The 13,691-nt window shown below is 37.4% G+C and overlaps 1 protein-coding gene across 1 annotated transcript in view; it reads right to left on the reverse strand.

Annotated features, from left to right (window-relative positions):
* Positions 1–13,691, reverse strand: part of MAP3K15 (mitogen-activated protein kinase kinase kinase 15) — an 80,659-nt gene that overhangs the window by 25,336 nt on the left and 41,632 nt on the right. The window contains exons 7-12 of the mRNA XM_054271883.1: positions 5,423–5,593; positions 4,463–4,575; positions 3,294–3,453; positions 2,533–2,683; positions 2,019–2,126; positions 605–654 (exon numbers count right to left, since the gene is read on the reverse strand). Of these exons, the coding sequence (XP_054127858.1) occupies positions 605–654; positions 2,019–2,126; positions 2,533–2,683; positions 3,294–3,453; positions 4,463–4,575; positions 5,423–5,593 (753 nt within the window). The remainder of the gene's footprint in view (positions 1–604; positions 655–2,018; positions 2,127–2,532; positions 2,684–3,293; positions 3,454–4,462; positions 4,576–5,422; positions 5,594–13,691) is intronic.

Here is a 13,691-nt window from a genome sequence, read left to right on the forward strand (position 1 = left end):
AGTCCTTGAGAAACTCCACTAGTAGTCTACTTACAGCTTAAGAATTATTTTCTGTCCTTAGCAAAAACTACATTTATGCCTCATTTATTAGTTCTCTAATAATTCAAGTTTTAGCTAGCAGGCATTTAAATAAAGCCATATCAGCAGCATTTCTGAATTCCAAAGAGAAAACAGATACTATGGTTCCATTTACTTAAAGGAAAACGAAGTCTTCTTTCACTTATGGAAGGAAGCAAGAAGCACTAATGGCTCTTCTTTCCTTCTGCCCTCCATGTTTTTAAATGCAGAGATGCCAATAACTTCAGTGAAACATTTAGAAAAAATCTACAAAAATCACTTACATCATGGAAAACAAAAAAGTCTACCAGAGAATACAGACACTCAATAACCCTCTCAGATTTGAGTGCTCCTATGAGAAATGTACACCTCTGCCCATGCAAGGAAAGGAAAACTCTTCTGTGACATTTCAAGGCAGGCTGGACAGAACAAGCTTTTATAACAGGCCATTGAAAGAGAGAGATTTAAGGTAGAATCCAGACTTTGCACTTACGGGAAATACAAAACACACACAAAAAGACACTGAACTGTTCACTGACATACCAACCTTATTCCTCTAATGGAAGAAGCTGTAAAATTCCATTCATGAATCTGTTTCTGTAAAGAAAAAAGAGATAAAATCAACCACAGTTTAATGACTTAATACTGAAAACAAAGTCACAGCATGGTAAGCAAAAGAAAGGTTTTCCAACATGTCTCTCTCTTTCCTTCTTTCTCTCTCTTTTTATTTCTTCCCCCCTGCTCCCATATTTTGAAATAAGATTAATACCTGTGTAAATAACTTATACATACATTGCTATTTTCCTTCATTTTGAGGAAAAAATGAATATGAATGACACAGGGTAGAAGCAAAGGCCACATTTCCTCATGTAAATTCAACCTGAAGAGTAAGTTTAGCAGCACAATTGTGCAGCACAATTTACCAAACATTATGTTTTGATGCAATACATCTACATTTCGCATTAAACATGGAGCAGACTATGTCCCACTCTTATCTAGGCTCAAAGGGAAAAGGCAAATTCACCAAACTCCCTAAGAGGTTTTGAGCCATTGCTTTGGCCCAGGAACACACTGGAGGCAAAACAGAGGAAGGACAGCCTGTGTCTAGGACTGCAGCCCTCCATAAATCTGATTATAGCTATGAGCTGGATCTTTTTTAGCAATGTCAGATATGCATCAAAAATTTGTTCCACAAAGCAAAGTTGCGTCAGACACATCCTCCTGAAACAGTGAAGTAGAAAAATGTACAAGAAAAATTGTTCAGAGATCCAGGTAATCATGCGGTCTTGTCCTGCTCCAACAAGCTTCTTTTACACCTTGTCTCTATGCTTTTGGTCTATTCTCCATCTATGTTGTTCTAATACTAAGAAAGTGTAGCAAAATACATTGCAGATTTCAAGTGTTTCAATGTGAAACTGAAATTATTTCTCATTTTTAAGAGCAGACACTGTCTATAACTGTGCCTACTCCTTTCTTAATCCCCTGTGCCCTATCCAATAATACAAGACACCAAATATTCTATTCCTTGACACTTAACTTGTCACAGGCTGCCATTTTTTCTAGTTTCAAATATTACAGTAGTAAAAGTTTAAAATGCCTAAAACATTGAACAGAATTCTGGGCTTTACTTTTAATCTTTGACCTGCATCTTAACTAAAATCATAGAATTCAAATGAGAAATATTATGAGCAGACCAAACAACCCATGCACTTCTACTAGACATGGTCAAGAAAAGTTAAATCTGAGTGACATCAGAACCATTTGATTTCTAATCACAGTCACTCATTTTCCTTTCTCTGCAAAATGTCAACTTTTGTATCTGCACAAGAGATGCTGAGGCTTGGGCTTCACAGAAATGTAGCAAATTTAAAATTATTGTAATGTGTTCCAAAGTCTACATGTAAATAATTGCTTTATGCAAAATGAATCAGTAAATTTAACAAACTTGCTGACAGTTTTACCATTTCAGGGGGAGAGACATGCCACAAAGACAGAGAGCTCTCATCTGCTTCACTGTTGATTGAAACATAGGCAGGCTGGTAGACTTTAGTTGGTTCTATCACCAAAACCTGAAGACAGAGAGCATTTTTCCTCAATAAACCAGTAGCTAATACACTTCAGTATCTTCAGATGCTCAGATATAGACAAAAGGTAACTTTGAAGTAAGACCTAAAAAATTTTCAAGGGAGACAGGAGGCCAAGACTAGGCAGGAAAGGTCTGTGTTCTTATGAACAACAGAATAGCAGTATCACAATTTGTTATAGGAGACTTACAAGTTTTTTTTAGAATGCTTTTAGGTTGGCGAGTTAATTTTTTTTATAGCAGAAAGATTAAGAAAGTACAGGAGTTTGGTTCATGCAATGAAACAACAGGCAGTTAAATTTTTAAGTATTATGTTTAGAGTCTTCCAGTTCTTGTAATATCCTATCCAGAAACATAAAACATACAAAACTTGTTTGGACATAACATCTTACTGGAAATCTCAGTCCATTAGTTGTTTCTTTCGTTGCCTCAAAAATTATATCTAGCCAGAAAGTCAATCTTTCTTGTTTAGGAGAATGTTCTATGGTGAGTTTCTTGAAACGCTGAATTAACATCAGATTCTGAACTAATGATTTCAAGTACCTAGAATGTATTGAATTAGTGAGTTAACAGAGAGAAAACAAAATTCAACCAGATTCTAAAACTACTTCACTGACTTAGACGTCCAAAATGAAATGTGTTTTAAAAGCTACAACAATGGAAATGGTAGTGTTGATTTTTACAGATTTCTGGAAAGAATAGCAAGTTTAGACAAAGCCTTGAGTCATAAGCTCCCATGGATGTTCATGAACAATAGCTTTTTGCAAATGGGTATGGTTACACAAGTAGTTACATGGGGATTAGACAGGATATGATGAACTAGAAGACAGTGGAGGGAAGCAGCAGCTATCTTAACTCTGAAAACAATGGTTTCACAATTTTTCACAATTACTTCACAAGGAGTCATTACTAATATCCAAATTCTTTCTTATAAAATACATGCTTCAATGGGATATAACATGACAACGCTGGATAACTTAATTTTTCACCTTCCCCCTTCCTTCTCATAATAAAAGAACATAGCATAAACTAAGAGTTGCAAACAATCTGCGATGGAAAAATCCAGTTAAGTTATCCATGCAACTGCAAGATTTTTAAAATTTGTGTATTTCCCCACAGTTTAGTACTTGAGAAACAGCATTCTACCACATACCACACTGGAGGTTTCAGCTTAAAAAGCTTCTCTGCTGCTTGAACTGCTTTACCAACATCATTTGCCAGCATGCTCACGCTGAAGAACTGTCCCACATCCCAGTAATTGTTCATTTTTTCTAGGCTTCCTTTTCTTCCCAATAAACTGTTTAATCGTACACCTGTAAAATTTCAATTGGAAACCACAATTTTCTATCACTAAAATACTCTTCTGAGTTTTTAACCGGTAAGTTGATCAGTAAAAGACTAATTTAAGACTTGATTAAGCATTACTGATGAAAATAAAGAGGAGTAAGTTTTCCCCAGAAAATAACATTGCACAATACAGAGGAAGGATCTGCAAATCACACCTCCAGTAAAGAACCCCCACAACACAGGGCTGAAAAACCTCTTTTACTTCCTGTCTGTGCTATCTGCCTCCTGATTCTCAGTGTAAGATGCACAAATCTGTGTCCTCATCTGCATTTACTGCAAGAGATCCATGGCTAGAGGTTCACACAAGTCCACCCCAGAGCAGGGTCAGAGGAACAACTTAAAGCCACCTTTGCACTCTTAACATTTTAAGGCTCAAATATGCATTTCAGACAAGACCAGATTCCAAATATAATGTTCAACTATCATCTCCCTAGGAAGATCTGCATATCTGTTTCTATTATGGGATTTCTTTGTAAATGTAAAGTGATGCATTTTAGTTAGCACATATGTGGAAGACTGACTCTAAGTAGACAACAAGTAACTCTCCTGGTAGGTCCTTCCAGGCAATTCTTCTTGTGGATATCTCAACTCAGTGACAACAGAAACCCTTTCCTGGCATTCCTGAGGAGAATTGGGCCACCCTGTGTCTTCCTGGTTTTGTGCCCTGTTGGTTCTGCAACGGGATAATCTCTGTGGTGCAGTAAAGGCAGTTTACAGATGCTGCTAAAGTTGGTCCTTTGCTGTTCTCCAATCTCTGGGGCCCTTTAGATGGGCCATGATACCAGAAAGCTGCTCCAAGGCAACCAGAAGGAAAATGTGCCTTTGAGATCCCTGTGCTTTAGGCTGCCATCCAGGACCCACCAGAAAAAGCCCGAATCACCCTTGTGTCTATGCAACCCGTCACTGCAAGTATTTTGTTTCTTCATAGGGAGAGAGGCAGAAAACCTGTCTGTGGCACTGTGTGTGGCTATTTACCTATTTTTCTCAGTTCCATTGAGCTTTCAAACTGTTGTCCTGCAACAAGCAGCAAAACTGCAAGGTTAATTCCAGAATAGAGAGTTGGCTGGAGTTCAAATCCTTTGCGATACCTGCAAAGAAGAGTCAAGAGCTCAAATCTTATTCTTTAGAAGAACTGAAATATTGCATAGTTTTGGTAGGTATTTTAAACTATTGATTTACTGAAAGGGTTGTATGACTAGTTGGCACCAATGGCCCCAAACCCTTTGTTTTAAAGTTTCATATTCATTAAAGGTAAGTGAGACACAGCTGACACAGGCTGAGTGCCTGCCACTAGCTGGTGGAGGATCAAGAGATCCACCTGAAGCTTGCAAGTTTACTGCTACCCACCCATGTTGTATGGGGGAAAAGAGGGGGTGGGAGAGAATATTGCACAATTACAGTTCAAACCCACATTGCTAAAATTCTTGTACTCACAAATATGATTATACAAACACATCTATATGAACAGTATGTCAGTGAGAGCCTGTGTGCATATGCATGCATTAATGTCTTCAGAAAATTTATAACACAGTTTATCACTGTTTTTCCTTATATACAGTAGATCATTGCTTTTCCTGGGGATACAGCATGGAAACCATCCTTGCACAGAGGACTAACATAGCTCCATGATCTCACTTGTATTTCATTTTGGTCTTAAGACACACCAATTGTATATTTCCTCAATAAAGACAGAGATTAGTCACCATCCCTCCCAATAAAGTGCATCATTCAATTTCCAGAAGAGTTTATAAAGAGAAGCAATGAAATGCATGTACACAGATCTGATGCTTGGTAAACCACTTATTCAAACAGGACCCTGAAAAACAGAGATAAATAGAAAAACTGATCTTCTAATTATTACAGCCCTGCTTTTTACAACCAGAAGTTAAAAGTCTGAAAATGCTTTTAAACAGATTTTTTTTTTTTTCCTGTTACCATTCAATGGAATGATCTCGACTGTTGGTATCTTTACAGTCAGAATCAAGAAACATATCCTTGTAGATCCTCCCACATAAACAAAACATGTCTGGAGCAGGGTGATCACATGTCTGCAGGACTTGAAGCATAACTTGTAGTGCCTTCTCTCTGTCTCCTGCATTATTTCTTCTGAAATCAAATACAGAGAATAATATAAATGAGTTCAGACCAGAAACAATAACTGCAAGATGGGAGAACAGTATCCCTCATCTATCCCACAATCCATCCATCATACACACACTTGACTTTATTTAGACATGCATGATTGTTGGCTGACTGACAAAACCCAAATTCACTCTCCTGTCATTGGTCTCTATGTGTAGCTCACATAAGAACTGAAGCAAACCCAGAACTCCTCTTTGACAAAAATCTGCCATCTAATTTGATTCTTTCCTGTGTACACAAGCACACCCTGAACATCCTGCAATGAGAAAAAAGTGCCTGTTTAGTGTTCATTCCTGACAATACTCAACAAAAATGGCCATTTTCAGCATTCAGTGTGACAGATCATTCAGCTATGTCCAAGATTTGTAATCTTGAATCCAGAGGATCCAGAAATGATACCAGGAAATACCAATTAATTGCAGAGGCCAGCTCAATCCAATCCTATCCGAAAGAATGACAGAGCTCAATATGGAGCCTTTGAACTCCAACAAGAATAGAAAGGTGAAATTGAACTGTATTTCTTATTTAAAATTCTTCAGATTACAAAAGGATTTGGAAAACAAACAGCTGTGATACAGCATGTTTTGACAAACATTTAAGAACTGTGTTAATAAGAAAATGGTGATTAAATAACATTTTCATTCCTTATTATTATTAAACAATCAGATTTTTGGCCTCCATTTACCTTGCTGTTTTTCTAAGTTAAGAACTCAACATTCACTGCAAAAAGTCACTTAGAACAAACAACAATGTCTATTTGCAAAAGTAATGCAAACACAGCTGAAGAGTTTAATAGCCTTTTCAACACTTTTTTTCATCACCAGAGAGATTTAAAATATTTACCAACCCCTTTTAAGAACTGTTTAGAATTTTCCAACCCCCACCTATATACCCATGAACAGGCCTACAAGGACTATGACTACTTTGTCAGCAATACCAGGAGCACATAATGGTTTCTGGTAAATGTGTTACTTGCATGCCCCAAAAGGATTAATATTTACTGTAAAGGGGCTCCGTTCCTTAGGTAACCAGCTGATGCAATAAGATCAGTAACAGCACATCTGTAGCAAAATTCAGGCTTCTGTGCATGTTAGGTGATGGAGAACATCTAATAAGATTAAACAGCTTTGTAGCTGGTTGTAAAGGCTTTATCCTGCCTTTGATGTCACTGGCAGAGAATAAACTTTCTCAGAAGTACTTGAATATTTTCAAAGCATTTTTTCTTCAGATTAACTGCTCTGAAATAAATATTGGTCTTCTCTAATAAGCAGATGAGGAGAAAGTTGGTATCTTTTTTCAGTTTTACAAGAAATAAACAAGAGGTAAAAACTGTAAATCCATTGCCCAGGTCAGCATGCTCTAACCAAACCTCTTCTGGACAAACTTCTTTCACTAGGAGTACCCAAGTTTCACTGTTGTTAACCCTAAAGCACAGAAAATTGAGTAAACAGAGCTTAGAACAAAATTAAGCCCTGATATTAAAGTCCAATAGTTCCCTGGTCTTGTATATTGTGATCACAATAGTTGGCATGTGTTGTGCTCTTCCTGAAAACACAAGAAATGCACAACTAAAACCCAATGTTCCACTTTAGCATGGAAATAGAAAATCTAAAAATCACTGCTTTCCCAGACTTGACTCAACTCTGCCTTCTGCTAAATAGATTATTTATTAATATTTATATAAAGATGTGTTAGGTACTGATTGAAAAAAAGTGTAATTAAAGAAGAAATATAATGAACAAAGCAGGACACTGCTTAAAATGGAACATTGTGCAGATTAACATCTCTGGTCATCAAAGGACGAACCTGTACACACCAAATACAACATTAGGAGATTTTTACAAAGAACCAAGCTCTAAATAAACATTGTACTAAAGAACTTAAAATGAAAGATCTCTCTCTCATACAGAAAAAATATTGTTAAAAATAATTAAATACAACAAAATTTAGCACATGACAAGTATGCACTCATATAACAGGATATAATTAAACAATAATCAGTTTAGGTATATTTATATTAGACCCTGTTTTTCACTGCAGCAGACTTTAATGCCCATTGGATGATACATAACCCATACACCAATTATAATAATTTACAAATTTGGGAAGTTCTCAGCTTTTAAATCCCAAAAAAGAGGGAGCAAACAAAGAAAAAACACCCAAAAAACCTGAAAGATCACATAAGCTCCAAGCAGGTTCTCTGAAGTCAGTATGAAAATATTCTGTTGGATAATATGCAGAGCCTGTTATGCTTGACCAAGACAGATTTTCATTTCTTATTTCAGACCCCACACTTTGTCAGGTCTGCATGCCTGACAGCTCATCATTTGTTTCAAGGTGCCTTGAAACAGATTTGTGGTGTTATCAACAGAGTAGAAGTGATTACCTTAAACCCTTAAGGCTTAGCACTGACTTCTATTTTTTTAAACCAATCTCAACTCTGTAAGCTTCCCCGTGTTCCCCAGCCCTCATTTAAAGCCACATTAGAACAAATCACAAAAATCCATGTCGTAAAGGACAGCTGGAGGTCATCTAATAGAATCCCCCTCGCACAGCAGGTCCATGGCCCAGCAGTAGATCATGGCAGGCCTGGCTGTGTCTGAAAAGCTGAATCTATTAAACCTCTAAGGATGGAGATGCCACAGCCTCTCTGAACAGGGAATTCTGAAATACTGTATATGATGATGCACAGGCATGAGAAGGAAGGCAGAAAATGTTCTCTTTATGGATTACCTTGGTGCACCAGGTGAGATTTGCAAATTATATCCTCTAAATATGAAGTTTTATAAGCCAGAGCAGAATCTCAGTAGGCTGCTACAAAAATGACCCTACCAGGTCATTTTACTGCTCCTTGGTGCTTCCAGGCCACCTTGCACTGAAATACAAATGTCCCTCATGGTATCACACAAACAAGTCAACTTTAGGAATGAAACAGAATTTTGAAATAGGCAATTTTCAATGGTGCTCTTCAACACACAATCTCTTAAACTCTTCATATCTGGAAGAAGATATGTCCTACCTTAAAGAAGTTTGCATACACACTCAGTGAAAACATAAGCTACTTTCCATATTTTTCTGGGGTTTAGGGGGCACAGTTTTTAGAATCACTACTCACAATCTGAAAATTCTTTCAAAATATAGTTTTAATGGTCAATGAGGTAAGAAAAAAGAGTACTACTACAATTTATTTAGAAACTATACTAGAAAACCCCACGGGTCTTGAAAAATGAATCATGAATCTACTCTTTTTTCTTACTGGTTTCTTTGTTAGCACATTTCAGTTCTCTTACTGCAATTGTTACCTTGTGAGAACTTGCAGACAAACCAAACAGAGAAAATGAATCTACATTATCTGAACATGACAGCAGCAGAAACTACTGCCAGTTAAGAAAGAGATCTGTGAGTTACTTCCAAAAGCTAGGGCAACTATGAAAACATCCTAGTGCTCAATAAAACACTGCCAAGTCTCCCCAAGCACAATGCTAGGAATTAAAAGGAAATGATCAAGGAGTAAAAGTTAAAAACAAAAAATCATTATGTCTTTTACAAATACCCAGCACATTGTCAGTACTGTGCACAGTTTTAAACTTCATTTAAAAAGGAAACTGCAAATTGAGGGAATGATCAACGACACAGAATCGTTTCTGGATGAAGAAATCTTCAACAAACTTCAACAAACAATCTTCTGTTTTTCTGACAGAAATGGCAACATAGGAATTCTTTTATTTTAAACAAAAGTTGTCCTGCTGGGTACCTTTATGGCCTATAATCACTTCCTCAGAATTTGTGCCAGTGTTCTGCTGCCAGTTTGGTTTTGTCTGACAGCAAAACCAAATCCTCCAGAAACTGCTGGCTGATTCACTTGCCAATTTGCCAGCTTGCTCGCTGCAGTTCTGCCACGTGGTTTATCTGTCTGCTGAAGAACCATGCTTCTTCAATCCCAGAAGCAATTGTCTCACTTCCCTGGTCTACACAAGCCCCTTGCATCTGTCTCCCTGTCTTATCCAACTGTCCACTCCTCCTTTACCTCCCTGAATTATTGTGTAGGGCAACAAACTTCTATTACAGCATCGCACCTGGAATAACACCTGGAACACACAGTAAAAAAATAAGTGTTTTTTTTTACTCTCTCTTTGATATCATAGCTCCTTTCTTGCTCTCCAAATCCATCCCCTTGATGGTGAATCTTTCTCTACACTCTAGTCTTTATAAGGAGACCTAGTTTTAAATATTCCTAAACAAAAAAAACCAAACTTCCTGCTTCAGAGACTGGTTTTACCAGCTTTAAAGAACTGGCATGGTTACAGAGCCAGAACTACACTCAGTGAACCAGGCCTTTGCCCAACAAAGTCAATAGGAACCGTGTGTGTTTCACTGGGACAAGAATAAGCTCACTCTGTTGGTAACAGGTAGTGTAATCTTTTTTTCTCAGCTTTTTATTCACATCTTCCCCTGTATGGTTGGTTTGCTTCAATCTAGCTAGATGGAGAAGACTACATATGACAACAAACTCTTGTATTAATGGAAAATATTTTCTCAAGGGAATAAACATTTGCTTTCCTTTTCATTTCATGTCTTAATGACAGCAAAAACATTTTTAAAAAATCTTAATTATTAAGAAATATGAGAACTCATTTTAATTAGAGTTAGAATTAGTCAGTAATTTTTGAGTTAAGATACATTTCACTGAGGATGTAATTTGCTTGTAGAATCTTCAATATTTGAAACAGTGAATGAGGAAAACAAGACCCTAAATTAGGATTTGACAAGAACTACGTTTGCAAGCCTCCCAACAGATATGACAAAGAAAAAACCTAGCTTTTTTCCCTCATACATGCACCCCAGGTACTTCATGAAAGCCAGGCATGTAAAAGGAGGAGGCCCACAACATGTTTTTTTACTAAATTTGAGTAATCACACAACAGAACATTTTAAATACCCTAGTGCTTAACAATGGGAACAATTTTCAGTGGCTACTATTATTCACAATTACTAGCATTATTCACAATTACTAGTGATTTTCTACTTGCACCCTATTACACCCTTCACTTGTTAATTGCCTTCTTTTATTATGGTACTGGAATATGTTGCTCGTTAAAACACAGCATGCTGAGTTAAATAATAGTGACTGCAGCTGTCCTCATCTTTAATATAAAGGAAGATAGAAGTGCTCTGGAAAGAGACTAAAATTTTCACAGTTCTGGCCTCATGCCAGGGCTGGGTTTGGTTTTAAAGTCTACTCTGTTTTGAACAGAATTTGGCATACCCTTGGGCCTCTTTGCAAGTTTCCAGGACATTATAACTCCAGCTCTGGTAAATAAGACCAATTAGAAAATTTAATTGGTCTTAAGCACTCCTTACACAGTGCTTGCCTCCCAGGCAAGGTGTACCATGGACTGAAACAAACAGCCATCCACATCTGGAACACCCAGCCCTCAATAGCACAGCATCTTACTTCATACCCCAGCTGTGAATACAAATATTGAAAATACCCATGTTGCACATTTGGACTGAACTTATATCTAAAGATGTCTAAATTAAGATACAATCAGACTTACATCTCAGCTAGGAGGCAACTAGGAACAATGTCATAAACCAGCCTCTGTACAGAAGGGAGCACTGTCTGCTCTGTTCCTATGTCCCATCCAAATTATTCAGCTTAAGACACTGCAGAAGCAACAGCCCTTTGCTCCATCACCCTAGGACAGTGATGTATTCAGATTGCCCAGGCTTGGAAACAAGCACAAGCCTGCCTTTGCAAATATCCATTGTTAGCCTCTGATAACAGACATGAGAGATGACAAATCCAGGATGCTCTCAGGCAGCCAGAGAGGAAGACAGCAATCTAAGAGAGGGGCTGTGCTTAAACACCTGTCACATGAATCAGGGCTCCAGAAATCAGCATGGAAGTGTCTGCCTGCCCTTCATATGACAGTGAGTGCCTTAGTACTTGTCTGCTCAGTTCCCATCAGTAAGGCCCAGGCTTGCTTTGCTCATGATCCAAGACAAGTCAGACCCAGGCTGGCTCTGAGGCAGAGGACATGCAGCTAGGCTGGAATGGCACAGAACCTAAAGTGAAACATTGCTGTCCCTTGCCTGAGCACTTGTTAACCTGGACCAACACACAGCTGTGCTTCAGCTGGGCTTGTGTCCAGCTGCTGAAGCAGCAGAGCCCTGGGGTGCCCAGAACCAGCCCTGCAGCCCCTCCTGCCATGGAGCTGGCTCTGTGCAGCACCAGAGTAACTCTGACTTGACCATGCAAGTGACACTAATGGCCAGGAGAACTCAGTTACAGAGCCCAGGAGGAAATAAATTAATTACTCTCTATGGATAACAGTTCTATCACACTCTTTTATGAAATTAAGCACACATTAACATTCTGCAGGGTCAGATATTCTTCTGCTGCTAATTCTGTTCTGCATATGATGTATTGTTTTCCTGGTGGGCTCAATCAGCTGTACTTAGCAACATTAATACTGTTCTGCATGTTGAAATTAATAGAATATGAACTGAAAATATAGTTATTTTAAAGAGAGCTTCTGATAGAAATAACTAAAAATAATTTGGTTTTTAAGTAGACAAAACTAGGGATTCAAAATTTTCATGCAAATAAGATGCTAAATGCAACATTTTAGGGGTCATTTTGAACTAACTGGACTTGCTCAGAAAATGTTTAACTCTCAGCTTTTGAGTTTTGTCCATTATTTTGTTTGAAGAAGGTAAAAATATCTGTAGAAGCTAAATTCTGTGTTCTTACCAATGAAAAACCAGTCATTTATTTCTGAAAAACCTTTTCTATAGCAATGTTTAAATAGTTCCCAAAAGAAAACAAGGAGCGTCATGCTGGATGGGGCTAATAATCATTTTAATGAAAGCTGTTGACAGGCAAAGCAAGTTCATGAGCAATTAATTTTATCTTGTCTTACCAGGGTGCTACTGGCATTGTCAAAACAGAAGATTTAATGGCAGGGATTGCACATGCTGCTCAAAATATAAAGAATTTGAAGACCAACACATTAAAGGAGCTTGCCAATTTTGTTATGCACATATAAATGAAAAAGTTTTACAAACTGATTATATTAAGACATTACCTAAGGACAAGGCATGATTCTAGCATTATTCTCACTGGCAAATTTAAACATTCTGAGTCAAATTCCTGAAAAAATTTTTAGAAGTTCTGAAAAATAGGGCCAAATCCATATGCAGTAATTTTATGAGCAACAGTTTAGTGTTTTCTCTTATGTCTAATTAAACTGTCAGATAGGACCATATTTATTATCATTTTCCAGAAAATGCCATAGGAACTGCATTTCCAGATCTATTATTAAGTTCTTAATCTCTTTGATTTATGCCATGCTGATGTTGTCCAATGCTGGTTTTTAGTAAGTTAATTCACAATCAGCTAGCTAATTTAGTTTAGCTTTAGCTAGCTAAGTCACAATCTTTAATATTATGTGGATTGCATCTAGCCAGTTACTTTTATTATTACATGTGATTTCATTTGCATAAGATCTATTTTCTCTGGCAATCTTAATGTAAATTCTTTAGAAAAGGAGTAATTATTATACATAGGTACTACAAAAGTCTGTACCTAACTATAAGAGTTCAATAATATTTCAGTGTTTCCTGAAGTAATGATATGCCTGCAGGTCCTGATGACCATCCAGCCTTCCAAGGAAACTCTATCACGAATGTGTATTCATGGATCAAGCAGGGCTTTTTACCTATTACTTTAATAAATCACTCATAACTCTCTCACACTATTCTGAAGACATTCAGAATAATCAGTGACTCAGACTAAACAATCTCAGACTGACCAAGAACCCCCTGGTATCACTGGAGTCTCCTGCAGTTAGTCAAGTGGCCTTTGGAATAGATCCACTCTCTCCTAGCTGTTGACAAAACAATGGTTGTTGGAAAACAACAATTTCAAAAGTTACACTGTCCTGGTGCACAGTAAGTATGGCATTAAGGAGAGATGACTGTGATGGATGTGTGCAGAAAGGGAAGAGAATTTGATACTATCTGCACTATAAATTTACATAAAAGCCCCTGTGGAACA

This window comes from Melozone crissalis, unplaced genomic scaffold (assembly GCF_028551555.1).
Source record: "Melozone crissalis strain CALT ecotype California unplaced genomic scaffold, PUWL_Pcris_2 ptg000013l_1, whole genome shotgun sequence".
NCBI lineage: Eukaryota > Metazoa > Chordata > Aves > Passeriformes > Passerellidae > Melozone > Melozone crissalis.